At 48.5% G+C, this 21,467-nt stretch overlaps 1 protein-coding gene across 1 annotated transcript in view; it reads right to left on the bottom strand.

The window, feature by feature from the left end:
* Nucleotides 1–21,467, bottom strand: part of NKAIN1 (sodium/potassium transporting ATPase interacting 1) — a 44,311-nt gene that overhangs the window by 16,430 nt on the left and 6,414 nt on the right. The window contains exon 4 of the mRNA XM_025212493.1: nucleotides 18,720–18,800. Within this exon, the coding sequence (XP_025068278.1) occupies nucleotides 18,720–18,800 (81 nt within the window). The remainder of the gene's footprint in view (nucleotides 1–18,719; nucleotides 18,801–21,467) is intronic.

Raw genomic sequence — 21,467 nt, 5'->3', positions numbered from 1 at the left:
GGCTCCATGCATGCATCCTTGGATGTGCATCTCTACCAGGCAAAGCCCCATGACTGAGGGACGGCCCTCTCACATTTAGCTCAGTAGCTGAGTGGTTAGGTAGGGAGCAGGAGACCCAGAGGCGTAATAGGGCAGCTGTATCACTGGCTGGCAGTGGGGGCAGTTATTTTGGCACTCCCCGCTAAGCTGGCATGCAGGCATTGGTGCTCTGCTTGTCCCTCTTTAATTGTGCTATTGTCAGAACCTGTTGCTCTAAAATTTTCCATGGGGTAGACATTAACAAGGCACCTCCCCAGCTCTAGACCACTTGAACAAGCAGCACCCGCATGCCCAGGTGTTGAAAGGCTTGCTCAGTTCTGGAAGCACCTTACGTATAAGTCATAAGATAAAGAGCATGAAAACTCAGAACTTAAAGAGTCAGAGTATGATTTTAGAAGGCCACCAGGACCCCAACACCCTGATGTCATGGAGAGTGAAGCACCTCTCAGGAAGGCCTCAGCACTAATGTCCCAGGTGAGTGCCTGGCCAGGTCTGGTACTTGGTTCTGAGGGGCAGAGGTGGTGCCTTCTCCCCAGCTTGGTTGTATCATGCTAGGCAGGCCTATCAGAGAGATAAGCTGATTGACACCCACCATGCACAACGGAAGCCCGCCAAGGCTCTACTCCTGGCTATCTCCTCCTGGTAAGCCCATTAACATGCTTTGGGGCTCTCCCTGTTTGATCTCCCTGAGCTTTTAGATCTCTGATTGGTAGGCAGCAGACCTCCCCTTGCAAGACATGGCTTCGGGCTGTCACCGGGGGAAGGATAAGATACAGCTCTAATCCTCCTTGCCCAGCGCCTGCACCTTCCTGATAGCAGACTTGCAAAACGCTAAGCTGAAATTTAATAGAGGTAGCAGTATGGGGTTTTGGGCTCCCTTCCAGGAGTGACCAGATGAAAGCACGGCACAATCAATACAGATACCCCTGCTTGCAAAACAGCAGGATAGATTCAATAGAGAGATTTAGACTCTTCTGCAGTCACTGTGCCTTTGGATGGAGCCACAGCAAATGCTCACATTTGAAACCTGCAGGAAGGTTCCCCTCTGGCCCTGCTATAGAAGCAGAGAGGTTTCCAGGCCTTAAGGGCACAAGGATTGGCAGGATGGATAGTTGTATGAGCAAGAAGTCCCTTTAATGCAGTGTGCATCTCTTGACACCCCCAGCTTCATTTTGTGCTTGTGAGTAAGTCCCAGATGCCTGTAAACACTGCCAAGAGCACCAAGAATAAGGGGCGGTGACTGCACTTCTGAATCCAGTGCCAGGGCAGACAACAGGTCTTTGCTTTCTTTGGTGAAAAAAATGGATTTCATCAAAACTGATTTTTTTTTTTGTGAAAAATCCATATTTGCTATATCTATTTGACAAAAGATAGATAGCCTTTTCATGTTTCAGCCTAAAATGTGAATATTTTTTAACTGAAAATGTTGGTGTTTGGGCCCAAAGGAACCAAACCTTGCTGGTGTTTGGGCCCAAGCTTTTTCAATGAAAACCCTATTTTGGTTTGGTCGGGTCTAGTTGACATGGTCACTGACCACTTCACAGAGAATACATGGCACAATTTCCCAGGCAGCAATGCTTGGAGAACAAATATCCACAGGTCGTGATGTCAGACTGGAGCTTATAGGGCAAACTACAGCTGTTTACCACCTGCTTTTGTCTGTAGTAGTGGGACACTGGCAGTGCCTTCATCCAGCTTTACCTGTGGTAAGTTAAGCTTTTTTTTTTTTTTCATGTTTTGGGCATGGTGCTAGGTGGCTGTGAAGTTTAAGAAGAGGTTAAACAAATACACATCTAGGATGATTTGGAGAGAGAAGGGTTGAGCAGGGGGTTGGACTAGATGACTTCCTGATGTCATTTCCAGACTTACAGTGGGCCCTGAACACTTCTTCCAATAAAGTCAAATCACCTGTAAAATAAACCTGCTCGTCCTGTGTTCAACGTGAGCTGCACAGATCTGTTGGCTGTTTGCACAGCCTGAGTCTTTCGCAGCGTGGGTGCAGCTTGGGGAACCCAGCCCCTCTCTTGCTGTGTGGGCAGCCCAGCTCTCCCTCTTGCCATGCACACAGCACCTTTCCACTGACCCACCTCCAGGGATGGGGACAGGAATTCAGAGCCATATTTAAGTAGCTAATTTTATACCTATTTGCTGGCCTGGGTTTCCCTTCCCACCTCCTCTCTGTTCAAAACTGTGAGTCCTTTGGTGGGGCAGAGGATCTGGGTCTCTCCATACATGAAGGTACAACTGCTACCACAGTGAACCCCTGCTTTGGATTACTGCAGTAACATTGGTTTGATGCTCCAGACTGTATTTCATAAGAACAGTTTGCTTCTTACTCGGTACATTCCCTTTTATGCATATAGTGAGAAGAAATTGGTCAGGACAGGGATTTGGGTATAAAATAAGCAAAAGAAGTCTCTGAGCTAAAACAGGCTGCATTTCCCACATACCAGCACCAAGCACTTTGACACTCAAGCTGTTAATCACAGTGTTGGAAGGATCCTTGAGGGTCATCAAGCCCAACGCCCTGGACAATGAATGACAGGATCCACTGTTTCTCAACCAAGGCCAGCAGATGCCTGTCCAGCCTCTTCTTGAAAACCTTCAGTGAAGGAGACTCTACCGCTTCGCTGGACAGCTGAAGGTGTATTGCATCTGGAGGTTCATAGGGTGTCTCATTATCAGGCAGTGGCAGGGTGCTTGAAGGGACCTCTGTGAGTCACCTCAACACACACTCCTGAGCTTTGGGTTCAAACCCTGCTCTGAACTTGTACCAAATGGTCACTCCCAGGTGCAGGATTGTAGGGCTGTAAGGGGTCTCACAAGGTCACCCAGTCTAGCCCCCTGCTCAAGGCAGGATCATCCCTGGCTACATGGCCACTCAGGCTGGATGTGAGGCTGCTCACATTGCTTCCTTGTGTACTGCTGGCTATGGAAACTGGTGGGCTTTGCTCATAGTAGTCTGGTAGCCCTAGGGCTACGAGGCTCAGGAGTCCATTTTTCATTTCTTAAGCACTGTTCAGATGGGCTCCCTGATGGGGGCTGGACATGGAGCAGTCAGTTTGGGTCTAACATGGAAACTCAGCATAGGGGAAGTGTTTCCAGACACTGCCCAGTGTCCCACTTCCACTGTTGTTTGGCTTGGGAACCCACAGCTTCAGCCACGACTGACAGGGATGAGATGCACACAGACTGAGGCTGTGATAAGAGAGCCAGGAAGATCACTAGCCCAAGCCAAAGTGGAAGTACCAGAAATTTCAGAGAAATAATGGCTCAGTACCAAAAAGCTCCATTTTGCAGCCCAGGCAATTCAGGAAAGTTTCAAAGAAGTGTTCACAGCATTTGGTCTGCAGGAACAGGTCAGCATGTGGGCTTCCTGATGTTCTCCAGCACTTCTACAGCTGCCCACAAGTCTGCAGAGCCCTAGCAGTGTGCACGCTTGATGTGGAAAAACTGCAGAGACATGTCAGGCCCTAACTTCTAAGGCATATTTATTAAAATCCTTGATTGTAAAAACTTCAACAACAACAAAAAAAATCCTCCTCTTGATGGCATATTTTAACTATTCACTGAACAACTGCCAAAACTGAAAAGTAACACCCCCTCCTTTAGCACTTCTAGCAGGTACACACCAGGGGCAGGGTGAGGAAGCCATAATCTCTAGACACTTATTACTCATTATTGCGCCCATTCCTCTGACAGCATAAGATTCCCCTGCTTATTCTGAATGACAGTTTGCGGCTCTCGGTGCTACTATTAATGTTAATAACACAAACTTTTATTAATAATTTAATGTTATCATAACATTTTTGCTGAGATTCATTGCTGCAACTGCTGTGGGCTTTCATGCAAAGAGTACCAGCACTGCATATTTGCAACAATATGTGTTTTTGCTTTGCTCTGCTCTTTTTCTGCTTTATGAGCTCCTAGGGTCTAATTCTCCATTGCCCCACAACTTGCGCAATTACTTAGAGCAGAACAAAATGTTACCGTTTTCATGGGGAAGCGTTTTACACCTGCTTTGTACTGATGTAAATTACAGCACAAAGTACAAAGCAGAAGAAAATCAGGCTCCTGGAGCTAGCTCCACAATCCTTCCAACTTACTCCTCACAATACAGCCTCCTCTCCTGTTTTTCAGGCTGAAATACTTGGAGTGAGTCTCCCAAATAACCTTAACTCTGCCCCAGGATGGACACTCGCCTCACTACTTCCCTTCTTTGTTTCCTGCATAATACATGATGTAAATTATGATATTTAAAAGAGCTTTAAAGCTGACCTGTACAAAAAACACAATAAAGATCATGTCTTTTATTGCTTCCTTACATCTTGTTCCCCCTGTGTCTTCTGTAAGAGCCGATAGACAACTGGAGCACTAGTAGAACTATGGTAGAGGTACCAGGGAAGACAAATCTGATAAAATAATAAGTGATTTTTTTTCCTAATCTATTTAAAACTTTTGTTGCTGTTAATACTTTAATTTCAAACAATTTAGAAACTCTTAGGGGATCTTTGTTAAAAGTGGTGACTCCAAATCCATATTTCCATGACCTCCAAAAGAGTTATTCTGCAAAGCCAGGGGCAATCGTCATATTTCTAAGGTTCAAAAACAAGCAGAGGAAGAAAAAATGCTTTGCCAAGGCTTCTGGGTATATTATTACAAAAGGGACAACCGAATCTATTAAAAAATACCCTTGGGAAGCCACCCTTTAGGAATCTACATCCTGTGGCTAAGGACATGTAATATGTCCAAGCCATCACCACCATCCCATTTTCTCTTTGTCAATTTTTGCACGTAAGGATTTGCAGACTGTAGTTCTACCTTAAATTAGGAGGAGATAATGCACTTGCACAGCTGGTATGGGAAATATCAAAAATGTGCATCACACAATATTGGTCTTATAATTGGTTCCACACAGACATGTCTCCACTGCTAAGTGTGATGCTTCATCACTACATTAGGTTTTGCTCTCTTCATGTAAGTGCTATCATTTCACCTCCTGGCCGGGGAAGCAGTGTGCGCGTAGGAGGGGAGTTAGTGTGGCATTTCAAGCATCAGGAATTCTCCTGATGTTGGAGGAATCATCACCTCCTGTCTGAGTGATGTGCCTGTTCAGACATTTGTGACTTGCCTCCTTGTCTGTGGCCCAAACAAACTAATGAAGAGTAAGGCTATCTAGACTGTCTTTGAAACCAGGAGTCTCAGAGGTTTGCATCTATTTGAGGTCAGAGTTAAGGCTGTTTGCATCTTGGCGAAGCAGCTCCTTCCTTTCAAATAGTTGATTCACTTTTCAATTTCTCAGCATTCCCCATATTTGAATAAGAACCACCCGCTTCCAGTCACTGATCTGTGCTCTCAGCCTGAACTGCAGGTTCCTGAGAGATTGGGGTCAGACTTTCCTGAAGTTTTACCTTCGGCAAAGTGGTTGGGCTGGAGATCTGAACTTTGCAGAGCTCTGAGATTATGGAGGGAGCTGCAGAGGCCTCCGCAGGGAGCTCCGCTTCATTTGTGCCCTTGCTCACAGCTACACTTCACACACCAGCTACTTCGGAGGACCCAGACACCCTGACTCCCCTGGTGCCATGCTCTTTGGCTCCTGCTCAGCCAAGTAAAGTGCAAGAGCAAGACAGCATTCCTCTCTAATACAGCTCCCTGCCACTGGATATGTGCAGCTGAACCATCACTGAAGGACTAGGGACAAGGTCAGGTTAAGGACTTACGTCCAGCTCCCACTAAAATCAAATGAAAGGCTATGACTGCCTTCCATGGGACTGGATCAGACCTGAGGGCACAGGCAGCTAATCTGAGAAGCTGGATAGATGAGCAGAGCTCTATTTCAGTGCATATAGAGGCTGCCCATATATTTGCATTAGGTTGTTTTCCCCACTCCTGGCTGGTCTCTGATGGGGAGTGATGTCTCTGGTGAAAAGAAGGAATTTTTGCTGATTTTTCAAATCCATTACAGCAATAAAAAAATAATTTACAACAATGATTTCCAATTCTCAAGGATGCTGACCGGCTTATCAGTGCTACCAGAGACCTGGGAGGTACAGAGAGCTTTGAACAGTGACAACATGTGAACAGCTGGACTCCCCAACCTGCTTCTAATAGCACATGTACATTGGGTAATTACCAGCATTAGTAACTGTTGGTTCTGTAGTTGCAACTAAGGGCCCCTCTGGTACTGAGGACTCTGTATCTGCATAATGAGGGGCAGTCTCTGCCCTGAAGAGCCTACAATTTAAATAGACAGGGAGAGAAGAAGCATCATTTTGCCCCTTTACAGATGAGACACTAACGGTTAAGTAACTTGCATGCATTATGCTTGCAAGTCAGATGCAGCAACTAAATCCAAATCTCCTGAGCTAGTCCCCTTAGCACAGGACCATATTTCCTTTGCTGTTATGGTCGTGAGGACTTGCCTTTATTCTTCATGCAACTAAGCCATTAGAGGCGGTGCATACTCACAAACAAGCCTCATACTGAGCTCCAGCCAGGCATGACCCTGCTGACAGTGTCTCCCTCTGAGCCCTCCTTTCCTTCCTTTTCACTCACACTCATCTCTCCTGAAGACTTATGATAGAGTTACCATACATCTGGGTTTTTCTGGACATATCCTCTTTCTGAGTCCTCCAGTCTCCATTCAGGCAGTTTTTTGAAATAGGAACCAATGTCTGGGATTTTGCTGTGCTCCTCTGGTGGAGTGAGGGGGCAGGGTGATTGGAGACAGGGACAGAGCTGGGGGATGTTACCTGTCAGCTCTGTGTTCCCAAGGGAGCCCTGGCACCCAGCTTGCTGGACTTACAAAGGACATTTTCCTCCCTCACCCCCACAACCTCACCTAACCAGAACTAAGCAGAAGAAAAGTTTAATAGGTATCTCGGGCCATACATTCCCTGATCCCAGTATGGGAGGCCTATTTAAACTCAATTGACTAAAACTCGGTTGTCGGGTTAGGGAATGCTAAGGCAAGAGACTGAGTCAGAGGGGTATGGGTGACATTTGAACAATGGTTAAGGGTTCATCACAACAATACAGCCTGTTGGAGCTGTGACCACAAATGCTGTCATACTTTTCCTGGGATGACTTGTGGAAGTCCTCCCCACAAAGTTTATGAACACTCCAAGTAATCAATAGGGCTGTGCAAAATTTCACCAGCTGTTTCGTTTCAACACTGTTTCAACTAATTTCGAGGTTGAAACAGCAAAATTGAAACAAAACAAAAACCTCAAAACAAAATGAGTCTCGTCGAAATGTTTCAAAAGTCAAAATGTTTTGACCATAGGTTGGGGATGGGAAGTCAGTCCAGCTGGGCTGACTTCCCATCCCCAGCACAAAATGCGGTAGGCGGCGGTGAGGCAGCCCAGCTGGGCTGCTTTCCTGACCCCCATGCTAGATCGTGCTGGGGGGTGGAAGACAGACCAGCTGGGCTGCTTTCCCTGTGCTCCATGCTAGATCACACCAGGACTGGGAAAGCAGCCCAGTTAGGTTGCCTCCTGCCCCCAGCACGATCTAGCACAGGGTTCGGGAAAGCAGCCCAGCTAGGTTGCCTCCCGCCCACTGTATGATCTAGCATGGGGGTCGGGAAAGCAGCCCAGCTGGGTTGCCTTCTAACCCCAGCGTGATCTAGCGTGGCGGTCGGGTGCCTCCCGCCCCCAGCCTCATCTGGTGCTGGGAATGGGAAGTCAGCCCAACTGGTCTGACTCCCCATCCCCAGTGAAACTCAAAACAGCCTTTCTGTTTTGAGGGAACAGAACAGAACAGCTGTTTTGACTCAAAATGAATTTGACACTGTTCCGTCAAACTGCTGAAACTCCAGGAGAAATGGAACGGTGCCGTTTCACGCAGCCCTTGTAGTCAATCGACTTAAGTATGTTAAGAGACTACAGTTAGATCTGAAAGTCAGGCTCAGCTGAGGCTTATTCACAACAGGTAAAATACAAAACACTGATGCTGACTTTACAGTACAAGCAATCTAAGAAGAAATAATGTATCCCTTCCAGTATATCTTCTATATTCAAAATAATTTCAAGCCAGCTCCTAGGTGTCTGGTGACTCCTTAAAACGTTATGTTTTTCCTGGTGGTTAATCGGTTTCTTGAGCTGTTCCAAACAAGATAACCCCTTGTCACTAAAAAAGGTAATTCATTTAAATTGAAACTGTTTATATAACAGGATTTTCCCTGTCAATTATGGCTTGGGACCCTCTTGATTTACACAATTCAAAGAATGCTTTGAGGAGGCTGGACTAAGGGTATAAGAAAGCCATACAGCAGCAAAAAGTGTGCTTCAAGAGGGAGAAATCTCTCTGATAGCACCCGCTGTTGTTCTCAAGAAGCTGGATAAACAGATCATCTCTTTCCGTCACTTGTTTAACCTTCAACGATTGTGCTGGGAACTTTGCCTGTTAACAAAACACCTGAGTGCCTTGGAACGGTGAAATTCCAGCTCTCACTCTCTCTTTTTCTTTCTCCCTCTTTATCTCTCTTCCTCTTTTTCTCTCTAGGAATAGCTTTCAGAACCTGAATTTTATTAGTTAAGCTTCAGCTAAGTTTCCCCAAATACTCTATTGAGCCAGGGTAATATAGTAATTTTTTTGTTTGTTTTTCCTTGCATGGCTATTAATACTAGTACCATCATAAATTTCATATACTTAGCAATAAATAACTTTTATAGTCAAACTGGTGGTAACTGGGTGTATTTTTCCTTCTCTACTTCCCCTTTCCCACTTGCTCTGTAGCAACGCTTCTTTTACCTAAGCCAAAGATCCCTGTAAAGCTCAAAAATACCGTGGGGTCCACTCATCAAAAGGCTACCACTACTAGGACAGTTAGGGCAAAAGATTGGGACGTGCTGAGTTTGAGACACATAAGGGGATCAGCTTGTATAGGCTGATTGACCCAGTTCAGCTCAGACGTGCCCTAATGAACTGAATGATGGCCCATGAGGGTGCAAGCTGGACACCCGGCCTGATTCAGAGGGATTCTGTTCACCAATGTTCTTGTGTCTGACTGCATTTTATTGTTGCCTTAATGAACTGATTCCTGGCATATGAGGGTGTCAGTCTATACATGCTGATCAACCCGGCCGGGTCAGGCTTGTCACGTTAATCTGTGTGTGTGTGTATGCATTTGACTGATTTGGTGGCTGGAGGAACCCAGGCCCATTGAAACTGAGTCCTGCAAGATAGCTCCTTTGGGGGTGAGGACTTGCAGAAGGGAGAGATAGAGCTCCGTATAGAAACACAAGCAGCACATTGATAGAATTACAGAGACCCCAGAAACATACCCCTAATAAATGAGCACAACCCAAAGTGACGAGCAAGTCTGGTAACAGGGAAGCTGCCCAGGCATTGGGCCTGCAGCAGGGCAGGGGAGGTGCCTGCCCCTCCAGTAGGGGACATGGGCAGTGGGGACCTTTGAGGGCAGCAGGGAGCTCCGTGGCTGGGCCAGTGCTCATGCTGGTTGGGCAGCCCATGGGGACACTGCGGGGGTGGGGGTGGTGGGGCATGGCTAGGCTGCCTGGCACAGCACGGAAGGGAATTCCCAGCCCAGGGTGGTGGGTGTCACAGGCCTCCCCTCTTCCTCCCTCCAGCCTATGACAGGGCCAGACTTGCTCTGCCATTGCCCTCATGAATTGGAGTTGCTGTGCTCCGGCCTGGTCAGGATGGGGGCAGCTGGAGGCCCCCTCCAGCAGGGCTGGGGGGATCAGGGGGCTGCAAATTGGGAGTGAAGGTCATTGGCAGGGCCGGGGGGCAGGGGGCTGTGGGTTGGGAGTGAGTGGCACCAGCAGGGCTGGCAGGGTCAGGGGCTGTTAGGACTGAGGGGCACCAACATAGCCTGTGGGGGGAGGAAGGGGGGCAAGGGACTGTGGGTTGGAAGTGAGGGGCACTGGCAGGGCCAGGGGGCTGTGAGTTGGGAGAGAGGTGTCCCCCTGGTAGGTGTCCTCTTTTTTGGAACTGGAAATATGGTAATCCTATGTGACAGGGGGCTGTCTTGAGGCCAGTCCAATCATTGGCCCACCCACCTGTCAAGGACAATCCATCCACCTTACTCATCTGCCACGCCTTTGTTGTAACTAAAGAATAGCTGTGTGTAGGCAGAAGGCTGCCCATTTATTGCTCTGATGCCAAGGGTGTTATACATGGCTCCGTATCATCCCTACACCGTGTCCCATGCCTCACAGATGGCATCACTATATGGCTCTGGCCCCACACTGGGTCCCACTATATTCCAGACTGAACATTCGGATCCTGTCTTGAATCCCTCCTTTTTGTTTCTAGGGTCGGAAGGGACCTGGGCAGATCATCTAGTCTGACCCCCTGCCATGGCAGGAAAGAGTACTGGGGTCAAATGACCCCAGCAAGATGGTCATCCAGCCTCCTCTTAAAAACCCCCAGGGTGGGAGCCTGCAGCACCTCACTTGGAAGCCGGTTCCAGACCCTAGCCGCCCTGACCGTGAAGTAGCGCCTCCTGATGTCCAACCTTAAACCTTCCCTCCACCAGTTTGTGACCGTTATTCCTGGTCACGGGGGGACAGGGACTCCCCCAGTGCCTGTTGATCCCCCCTGACTAGTTTATAGCAGGCCACAAGATCCCCCCTCAGCCTTCTCTTCTGGAGGCTGAACAGGTTCAGGTCCCGTAACCTTTCCTCATAGGACCTGCCCTGCTGTCCCTTGATCATGCGAGTGGCCCTCCTCTGGACCCTCTCGATGCTGTCCACATCCCTCTTAAAGTGCGGCTCCCAGAACTGGACGCAGTACTCCAGCTGCGGCCTGACCAGTGCCGCATAGAGGGGGAGGATCACCTCCTTGGTCCTGCTTGAAATGCATCTGTGGATGCACGACAAGGTACAGTTGGCCTTCCTACTCAGAGAGCCTAACCTATGCCCTCATACTGGGCTGCAACCCCACCTAGACCCCTTTCCCTCTTGGCAGTGGCCCCTTCTGGGACCTTTGGTCTCGCATGCCCTTGCCTTGCTTCTAGGCCAGTCGAGACTTCAAGCCTTTAGCTTTGGCCATCCCTCGCGGTGGGTGCTCAGGCCCTTTGACCATCCTGGTCCTGGCCCCAACATTGACCAGTCGAGGTTTTATAGTTAGGTTCTTGGCAGCTAGTCCTCTCTCATACAGGTCCACCTTCTGAGCTCGTGGACCACATAATTCCTCTGGACCCCTTATGGGCCCACTGTTCTGACCTCACTGAACTCACTCTCTCTCTTTCTCTCTGCCCCTACTAGGCCTCTACTCCTGCCAGCCTATGCAAAGTCCTTCAGGCCCCCCTCACAAACCCTACTCTATGTAGCCTCTGGCTCTCATTCTGCACCCTCACTGGGGGCAATACCCCACCCCTTTACTGGGGCTTCTGGGTCTTATTCCCCTATGGGCCCCTATGGGCCTTGGCCCCACACTGTTCTGTTGGTATGTGCTCCCCTAGCCTTTCTCCTCCACAGGGTCACCCACAAGGCAGCAGAGGTTGAGGTTTTCTAGAGCCCATACTTGCCTTTCACTAGGGAGGCACAGGTGTAGCATTTCCTGGAGACTGCCCTGCCATAGCAGCCCCACCACACCATCCTCCCCAGCAGGGTATAGTTTTAGGTCATTCCCCAGGACCAAGACCCTCCTCCATCCCCATAGTTCCTACCCCTGACATTTAGGTGTTCTGGGAGCAGCTGATCTCTAGCCAGGAAATGCTCACCCTTCAGCTTCCCAGTTGCAACTGCCCATCTCTGCTCTCAGGGCCTGTCTTATACCCTGACTGCCTAGCCCTACACCAGTCAAGCAGCCTCCTGGGTGCCATGTGACCCTCTTGATTGGGTCTGCTCCCACCTGTAGGCTGATCTGCAGCCTGCTTAAGCCCTTAAAGGACAGGCACAATATGTGCTCTGCCCCACCCTAATTAATGATATTTTAGACTCTTGCCTCCATTTGCTCTAATGGGCCCTTTCTGCTCTGGATGCTTGGGGAGTCATCAGACTAGCATCGTGCTTCCAGGAAGGTTCTAAAAGCCTCACAGTGCGACCTATGTAAAGTCCAAGTGGTAATATTTTCTGTACTTGCAACAATCTCCAGGTGAATGCAGGATCTGTCACAGAGGGAAGATAGGCAGGGTCCATGCTCCAGTGAATGCTGTCCCAGAGCTAACACTGTAGGTACAATGTGAGAACTGAAATACCAAGCTCAGCCCTTTCTCTTTCCTGTCTCGTGTCATCATTATCACTAATAATGAGCCCAGTTCTTCCTTGCCTTATGCCTTGAAACATGACTTACACCAGTATAATGCAAGTACAAAACATGACTATTCTGACTTGACAGTGTTTCATGATGAGCTTTGCACTAACTTTGCATGGAGGAAAATGCCAGCACAAAGGACAGGATAACAAAGAGTCAGGCTTGATACCTCAGCATGCAGAACCCAGCTAGCAATTCATGCAAACACGAATGACAGGACTGCAAGGGATCTCCTGCATTGAGTCCAGTCCATTGCTTTCACAGGCAATCAAGTTATGTAGCTCCTATCACAAAATGATCAAGCAACGTCTTAGATGCAGTTAGACTGCTGCTCTCACTACCTCTACGGAAGGCTGGTCAAGAACCTCACTGTTCCAATGGTTAGTAAGCTCCACCTAATTTCCAACCTACAAGTATTCACAGCCAGTTTATATATATTTGATCTCATATCAGCACTGTTCTTTATCTTAAATAACCATTCTCTCTGATTGAGCTTACCCCCCTCCCCCACCACCACATAGTTATTGAGTACAATCATATCCTTCTCAGTAGGCCTGTGTGAATAGGCAGCTATTCCAGACAGCTTTGGATCTGGCCGATTCAGATGCCAGTGATCTGATTCAGGGCTCCAGATTGGTTTCCCGCTTCGATTCGGCTGAATCAGCTCCGAAGTTTCAGAGCTGCTTCAGAGATCCGGCCATAGGGTATAAAGGGCAATCAATTAAATATCTATAACTTTGTTGGTTTTCATCTGTTTGGATGAAACTTGCAGGAATGGTAGCCTCTGCTGAGGTCATGAAGTCTGCCAAGTTTCAAAGAGATAGGTGTGGGGAGTTCATGAAAACTGCACCCCAAATTCTTGAAAGCAAAACTCATGTCACGTGTAAGTGTTACACCACAGGGGGGTGAAAACTACAGGGATGGTCACCCCAGTTGAGGCCACAAAGTCTGCCAAGTTTCAAAGAGATAGGTGTGGGGAGTTCATGAAAACTGCACCCCAAATTCTTGAAAGCAAAACTCATGTCACGTGTAAGTGTTACACCACAGGGGGGTGAAAACTACAGGGATGGTCACCCCAGTTGAGGCCACAAAGTCTGCCAAGTTTTAAGGTGATAGGCGCAGGGGGAGTCTGGCTTCTGGGGCTGCACTTCTGGCTGCTAACAGGCAACACTGATGACATAGATGACCCTGTGTGTGTTAAGGTGCATCAGGGTGAAAACTTCAGGCCTGCTAGCCCCTGCTGAGGCCACAAAGCCTGCCAGCTGTTAAGGAGATCGGTGCAGGGGGGTTCTGGGGCCCTGCACCCCTAGCTACTGACAGACAAAACTCGTGACATGGGTGCTTGTGCAACTTGCTGTGTCTGACTTGGGGAAGTTGATTGTCTGTATTGATTCTTTCCTCTCCTTAGTCTGTGGTTTTGTAGGTGTCAATCCTTGCTCGTTAACTCATTACATTAGCTAGCTACTATGTATTGAGCTGGAGTGAATCTTGAATGATTGGTAACTGGTAACACAGTAGCTTAGCAGCCAGGCCGGTCGTAGTCCCATCCTTCCCCTGCTTCCCCCTCCGCCCCACCCCCGTGCCCCAAGACAGACACAGTTGCACAAGCACCCATGTCATGAGTTTTGCCTGTCAGCAGCTAGAGGTGCAGGGCCCCAGAAGCCCTGCACCTATCTCCTTGAGAGCTGGTAGGCTTCATGGCCTCAGCAGGGGCTAGCAGGCCTGCAGTTTTCGTCCTGCTGCACCTTAACACACACAGTGTCACCCATGTCACGAGTTTTGCTTGTCCGCAGCTTGAGGTGCAGTTTCCCCCCAAACCCCTACACCTATCTTCTTGAAACCTGGCAGACTTTGTGGCCTCTTCAAGGGCTACTATCTCTGCAGTTTTTGACCCACCGGTGGCTTAACACATACACGTGACATGCATTTTGCTTTCAGGACTTTGGGATGCAGTTTCCCAGAAACCCTTGCACCTATCACCTTAAAACTTGCAAGTTTCATCCACATCAGCCAAAAGACAACAAAGTTATAGATATTTCATTGATTCCCCGTTATACTGTATGGCCGAATCGGCTCCAAATCTTTTCTGAAGTGATTCGGAAGCTCCGAATCAATTCGGAAAGCCTATAGCTTCCAGCGATTTGATTCAGATTCTTAGATTCAGCCTCTGAATCATCCAAATCATTTCCAAATCTGAATCATGATCCAAAGCTTTGAACAGCCCTACTTCTCAACCTTCATTTGCTAGGTTAACAAGCCAAGTTCGCTCAGTCTCTTCTACTAAGACAGGCTCTCTACTCCCCTGTTTCTCCTTGCAGCCCTTTGCTGCACCTCTCCCAGTCTCCGTTCATCTCTCTCAAATGCGGTGACCAGAGCTGTGCAGAGAATTCCAGGTCTGTGTTGCCACTGGTGTGTGTGGCTGATGCTTCCTCAGCTGTAGTTCTTGAATGCACTCAGGACAAAGCAGAGTGAAATGTCCCCATGTCAGTCAATGAGAGGGCGTGCCCCAGAGATGCACAGAGAGCTGCTCTGCTGAGTGACAGGGAGCTGAGACTTCCAGGGTGGCTCCCCCACTGCTAAGTGCCTAGAGGAAGTTTCTGGGCAGTGACAAGGATTGATCCAACCACAGCTGCAGGCGTGTTCTTGCAGACAGCAGCCATGAGGGCTGCAGCTTTATCTCCTTGGACGTGGGTTATGAAATTGTGTCGTCTAATTTATGCAATCCATAAACCGAGGCAGTGCTGAGTGTGTGTGGGTGATTAACGAGTGCCCTGAAATTCCCAATTAATCAGTCTCATTAATTTAGCACTCCTGTGCTCCTCATTTGAATCTGCGGCCAGGCCTCACAATCTCGTTCCCTTCCTATCCGCCCACCCCTTTGCCCTCACTTCCTCGAGCGCTCCCCGCCCCTCCTGGGAGGGTGATGGATCTAAGTAACAAAATGGAAAGTCGGCAGGGCCATCCATCTCTGTCTGGTGGGTAAATGGAGCTGGTGTTTCAGAGGGTGATTTCGCCTTCCCTGCTAAATGCGCACATCCCTTTAGATTTAAGGAAGGTGTCACCTGCTGCCTTTCAAGGAAGGCTGGGGAAAGGGGAGCTGCCATTGTTCGGAAGAGATAAAGAAGCAACAGTAGCCCAGGAAGGTGTACAACAGGCAGCTATTCCCAACCCTCTCCTGCATGCTTTCCTAGAGGCAGCCACAGGTACTGGCTCCATCATGCCCCGTCAACATGGTACACTTCCCCTCCCCATATGTAATCAGGGAACCTTGGAGATCCCTCTGCATGTGCTGATATGTCAGGGGCCAGAACTTTATTTGTGCCCTCACTCCAGAAATGAATCTTTTTGGAATATGCTGAGCATCGTCTCATCCTGGGGTACTCCAGGTGTTACCAAAAGAGCTGTCGGTGCACAATGCATTCCAGCCTCTCCTGCCAGCTTCAGCAAGAGCACCCATGTCACCTCAGTTCGAAGTGAAAACAGCTAGAACAAGGTAACATTGTGTAGGTTGAAATATGGTGAGGGCTGGGGGAAAAAAATCACAGCATAGGACTTGTGAAGAGAAAAGCTCACAGAACAGGGAAGGGGATCACTGTGAGGAAACAACTATGAGAAGAAACCATTGTCAGAAAAAAACAAAAAATGCAGCATACAAATCATTGAGCAGATAATTGTTGCACCCATCATACCATGAATCAGTCCATACACCATGAGGAGATATCACTCCACTGCGAGGTAAGACCCCCAGACCTAAAACACCGTGAAGGACATCATCATACTGGTACAGGGTGCAACTGGTGAATGACCACCCCGGGGTCTCCCATCCAACATTTTGCATGGTCCCTCCTTGCCCTGGCCAACAGTCCTAAGTCTGTCTCTTTTGGGTCTCAAAGCCTGGGGCTCTGTTGGCCAATGAACCAACTGCTGGGCCAGGTCTGTGGGCTCTTGGCCTCTTCTGCCTTGCTAAGTCCCAGGCCTTGAAGCAGATACTCATAACCTGCTGAGGGTCAATTACTGCAGTATCCCTTGTCTTGGTACCCTGCTATGGCCTCCCCATCACCCCTTGTAGCCACACCTGTAGTACTGATTGTTGTCAACAGAGATTTTTAACAAACCGTCCTGCTGCTCTGGGCCCACAAACATAACATTTCACCCCATTTGGGCCCACAAATGTAACAATGGAAAAAACCCACTGCTACTGTGACCCACACCTCTTCAGGTCCATTCCCTGTGTGCCCCGGGCACTCCTGGCTGCTTCTGGGTTGTCTCCCCTCTCCCCTATGAGGGTGATCAGTCCTAATTCCAGTGCCAGGCCTTTCCTCTCTCCCCGCTGCTGGCCAGGGACCAACTTGTATGCCTCCAGACCTTTCCCCCTTTCTGGCCAGCACAGGAGGTCCTCTACCAGCCCACAGTCTCCAGCAAGGGTGGGTCTGCAGCTTGTCCCCAGCTGCATCTCTTCACCCCTTCTGCTTCAAAAGTCCTCAACTTAAAGGGACCTAGCCCTGTGGCTCTGCGCTGTGGTCCCTCCCCAATAACAGGGGTAAAACCCACTGTTGCAATATCCAGAACACCATGCAGAGAAGCTGTCATACCCAAAATGTGCAGAGAAAGTACGTAATGTCCAAAGTGATGTGAGAAAAGACTAGCTCCCTCCAAACCCACTGAGGAGAGAGGGTTTGGAGGAAGCTAGTCCTCACAGGCATTGCTCCTCACCAGGCCTGTGCTGTGAGGAGAGGCTAGGGCACTTGCCCAAGAAGCAGAAAAGTCAGGCTCTAAATCCCACTCATTCAGAAAGAGCATGAACCTGTATTATTTTGGGTAAGAGAAATGTGAAATAGGCATGTGGTGTGCATTAGCAGAAACAAAGCTGTGGGACCAGACATACTCCCCTCTAGGACAGCCGTCTGCTTTCCAAAAAGGCCACTAGTCTCAGCTGCAGAGATCCTGCATGGAGCTAAGTGATACATGGCATTTCTACCCATGGGAACACTGAGATTTCAGAATTTGGTTTCATGCCAAACTGGGACAAAATGCCAATCTTTGAACTTTTTCACAAATTGAAGTGGTCCCAAAATATTTCATGTCAGCCTGATCAGAACATTTAATCTGGACTTGAATGTTTGGATTTTTAAGACTATAAATTCTAATACAACATAACAGTCAAAATGATCAATGGGATGAAACATTTTGACCTTATTGAAATGAAGTGTTTTGATGATTTCCCAGGAAAATGTTGACAAGATCGATACGTTCCTGTAAAACATTTCAATTTCACCAAATCTGCATTTTTCAGGGGAAGTCTGTTCCATCAGAACAGTTGTGACTGGCTGCAGCTCAGGGCGGGAGTAGTGGGGGACGCTGAAGGTCACACTGGCAGAGCCGTGTGAGGAGCCTACATGCTGGTACAGGTGACAAATGAAGTGAAGGTATGTCCTGATAGGATCCTCATTACCAAAGGATCTCAGTGCCTTGCCACTATACATAAAACTTCATCTTCTCAGTGCCCGATTAGTCAGGGAGACTGCTGCTTGATCAGTGGGGAACGAAAGTACAGGATAAACTGAGTAACTTGCTCAAAACAACAGAGCAAGTCTGTGATGGAGTGAGGAACTCAAACCATGTCTCCTCAGCCCCAGTTCAGTGCTGTGTCCACTAGACTGTAATGAACCTGGGTCCAGCAGGGGAGAATTCAGCCCCAGCTGGAAGTAGTTAAGGACTTGGCAAAGTCACCTCCCAGTGCTACAGGAGGGTGGCCATGGCCAAACCTCACAACCCAGGACCAACAGGACCATGTTGTCTGAGAAAAGACTGTTGCACCCAGCTTCTCGCTTGCTACTCCTTGCACAACTCTGGTTTATGGCTTGCCTTCCTGACTGATCAGCTCCTGACTCCTAACCCAGGCTGCTCGGCTCCAGACTCCAGCACGAGAACCCTGCCCTTGTCATCTACATGAACCGCCCAGACCCTGTTCCATTACATAGCAAAACCAGCAAAGCAACTACCCAGGCATGAGCGACTGGTACCTCCTGAATCTGGGTGGCTACTAAAGGCAGTGGCCCTGTTGCGGGGGGCACCTGCCCTGCCGACAGCATCAGTGTCGGCTATCAGCGGGGACGCCGGCCCCATCAGGGGAGGCACATGCACCCCCGTGCACTCTCTACCAGTCACCTATGTACCCAGGCATACACTCCTTTGAGCTGCGGCCTTTGGCCCATGATTTCTGGACTGTGATCGTTCAATAAGAAAGAATGGAAGACAGGAGAGTGGCCAGCCATCAAGCAGCTGCAGAGATACTCTGTGATGCTCAGGACAGAGCCTCCCCAAACAATAACTTCCATTGGGGTGAGGAATAGCACCAGTTACATGAAGAATGTGAAGCCCAACAGGCGGGGATGCCAGGCTGATCAATAGCTCCAGGAAGGATCTGCACTCGATGCCATTACAGAGGTAATTACCTGTGACAGGTGTCCAACTTCCAGGTAAAAGCAGATGATGAATGCATTCCATCCAACCCACAGCACCAGCCACACCGCATACTGTGGGGGGGAGAGAGAGAGAGACAAAAGCTCAGAAGCAAAGAACAAGGGGGGGAGGAGAGGCATTAGTAATTAGCATCAGTCAAAAGAAACAGCTGGCAAAGCAGAGATTTGAGAGACCCAGCAGCGTTGGGTTATCTCTGGACTCTGAGTCTTGCCTGTAGCATAGACCTGATCCAAACCTCATTGAAGCCATGGGGAGGCTTTTCCTTGATGTCAGTGAGCTTTGAATCAGGTTCCATATCCTTGCACGGGACAGAAAGAGGCAGTATGTTTGTGCCCAGGGGACGGGGCTTAGCACACAAGCACCCACCTGCCTGCGCCTACCCAACAAATGCCCCATTTAATAATAATGGACCCAATTCTGCTTTGTTTAATACTGGATTCACACCACACTTCAGTGGTGTCCATGCTGTTTTACACTAGCATCAGGGAAAGGGTAGTTGTGGCCAGGATCTGAAGAGTAGTTGTGGCCAGGATCTGTAATCTGTAGCCCCCCTACAGTACTTGGATCTCTGGAAATTAAAGTGTATAATTTAATGCATATATGCAGCACCTTCTCCATATCAGCTAATTAGTCCCATCATTCTACACACATTCCCCAGGAGAGAGGTATTATTATCCTTGTGCTACAGACAGATAAACTGAGGCATGCAGAGAGAAAGTGGCTTCCCTGAAGACTCTTAATGAATCCTCATCAGATGTGAAATTCCCTGGCTCCCTGACCTGTGGTCAGGCCACTAGTCAAGCTAGTTGCCTCATAGCAATAAACTATTCAGAGGAGGGCTCAGAAATTACTTTCTCCTTTACCATTTCCCCAACCTTACCTGATTTAAACACTCCCACAGTTTAGGGCAGTGGTTCTCAACCTTTTTAGACTCAAGGTCTGCTCAGAAAATGCTGGCTCTAGTAGTCACTCTTTTTTTTTTTACTATGGAAAAATAAAAAACAATTCTCCTGTTGTAAAGAACTCAGAAAGATCACAACAGATCCAAATGGTTCTGACATTATGGGTTTCTATTTGAAAACTCTGGGTCTATCTTGTGAATCATGCGTAGGTCTTTGCACAGCCAACAGTGCTAGTATTGTACAGCACCCCTATGGTACCCATAAAGGGCTCTCGCAACACTCCAGGATGCAGTAGCACCCTGGATGAGAATCGCTGCTTTAGGGAAATCCTGACCTGAATCTCATTCTGTGATTCAGGCCCACAGAGAGCAGGCTGCCATATACCATGGTCTGCCAAGCATGGTGCCGAGAGCAGGTAAAGCAGAAAGCTCCTACATCAGAAAAAATGGTTTCAGTAGTTAAATCATTGCTTCTGAACCCCAGCTTTGCAAGCTTTGCTCTCGTACAAGGCATTTCCATGGTCTGGTGCAGAGCAGAGTAGGAGGTGGGGGCACAAGAGGCTTCTGCAAAACTCTTCTACACAGACTGAGATAATGGATGTGGTGTGCTAGTTTTATCTTCTCCAAACCTCCTGGTCACACAGCATCATCGATGACTGTGTCATTCACAGCCCCAGCAGAGGCCCAGTGACCTGGACTGAGATTAGGGGGATCTCTGCTCTTGCTCTGGTTCTGGTTTTGCTGTAGGCTTGCTTTGTCACCCTGGCCAAGCTGCCTAACTACCGTGTGCCTCAGTTTCTCCATCTGTAAAGTGGAGATTGTGAGGCTTACCCACTTTGTGTTGCCCTGTGGGACCTAAAGAGCTAAATGCCTATTTGAATAGTTTCCCAGAGGAAACCCTCTTTCAGAAATTGTTCCATGCAGGTAGGGACAGAATTTGGTCTATAGAAATAAATGGCAAATCTCCATCCCCTTTCATCTGAGGGTCTGTCCTGTACATTACCTCAAAAACGGCTCCCCGTTTCCACAGCAGGGGAAGGGAGGTAAGAAGGGATGCTGTGACTTGTCCAGGATCGTGCATCAAGTCCATGACAGACCTTTGCTCAAAATCCCAGTGTCCAACTCCCAGGCCCTTGCACTCTGTGTAGTCATTGACAATATAAAATGAGGATAATGATGTTAATTTAACTTTTCCCTGGGGCATGGAGGGGGGAGAGTTTGATAGGATTAATTAGCTGACGTTTGGCCCCTGCTACAGTCACTTGATCACATTTCCCAGATAATGGGCTGGGAATTGCAGCATCATTTAGCAAGAGTCAGGGCCTGTCTGCACTGGGATTATTTACACTGCAGACTTGTCTACATTTGAAAAGCTTTGCTGGCATAGATCTCCATGGAGCTGTGCAGGCAAACCCTACAGCGCGCACCCAGTATAAACCTGCAGAAGCTGGATGTGAGCTGTGCTTTATGCCATTTCCCCAAAGTGAGGTAAATCCTACAGGTAGGTTAATGTGTCTAACCTTGGGCTGTTGCTGGTATAGCGATGGGGAAAAAAACACACACACCTGTGACCAGCAATATTTTAAAGCATTTTCTAAATTAAACCACCCTGGGGCAAATCGTTTGTGTTGCACCAGGATTAAAAGGGGTTTGCATGGGGGCAGCCAGGTATAATGCGGTGCAAAATCCTCCAGGATAAGTCTTAATACCTAGTTGCAGTGTGTCTGCGCTAGAGGTTATCATTGGAAGCAACGACATCAGTATGAAGGCTCTGTGCTGACAAGCCCTCAGAAAAGCGATAACAAATGTGTTCAGGACA

Source organism: Alligator sinensis, unplaced genomic scaffold (assembly GCF_000455745.1).
Source record: "Alligator sinensis unplaced genomic scaffold, ASM45574v1 scaffold3_1, whole genome shotgun sequence".
Taxonomy (NCBI): domain Eukaryota; kingdom Metazoa; phylum Chordata; order Crocodylia; family Alligatoridae; genus Alligator; species Alligator sinensis.
This window is presented reverse-complemented; position numbering and strand designations above follow the sequence as displayed.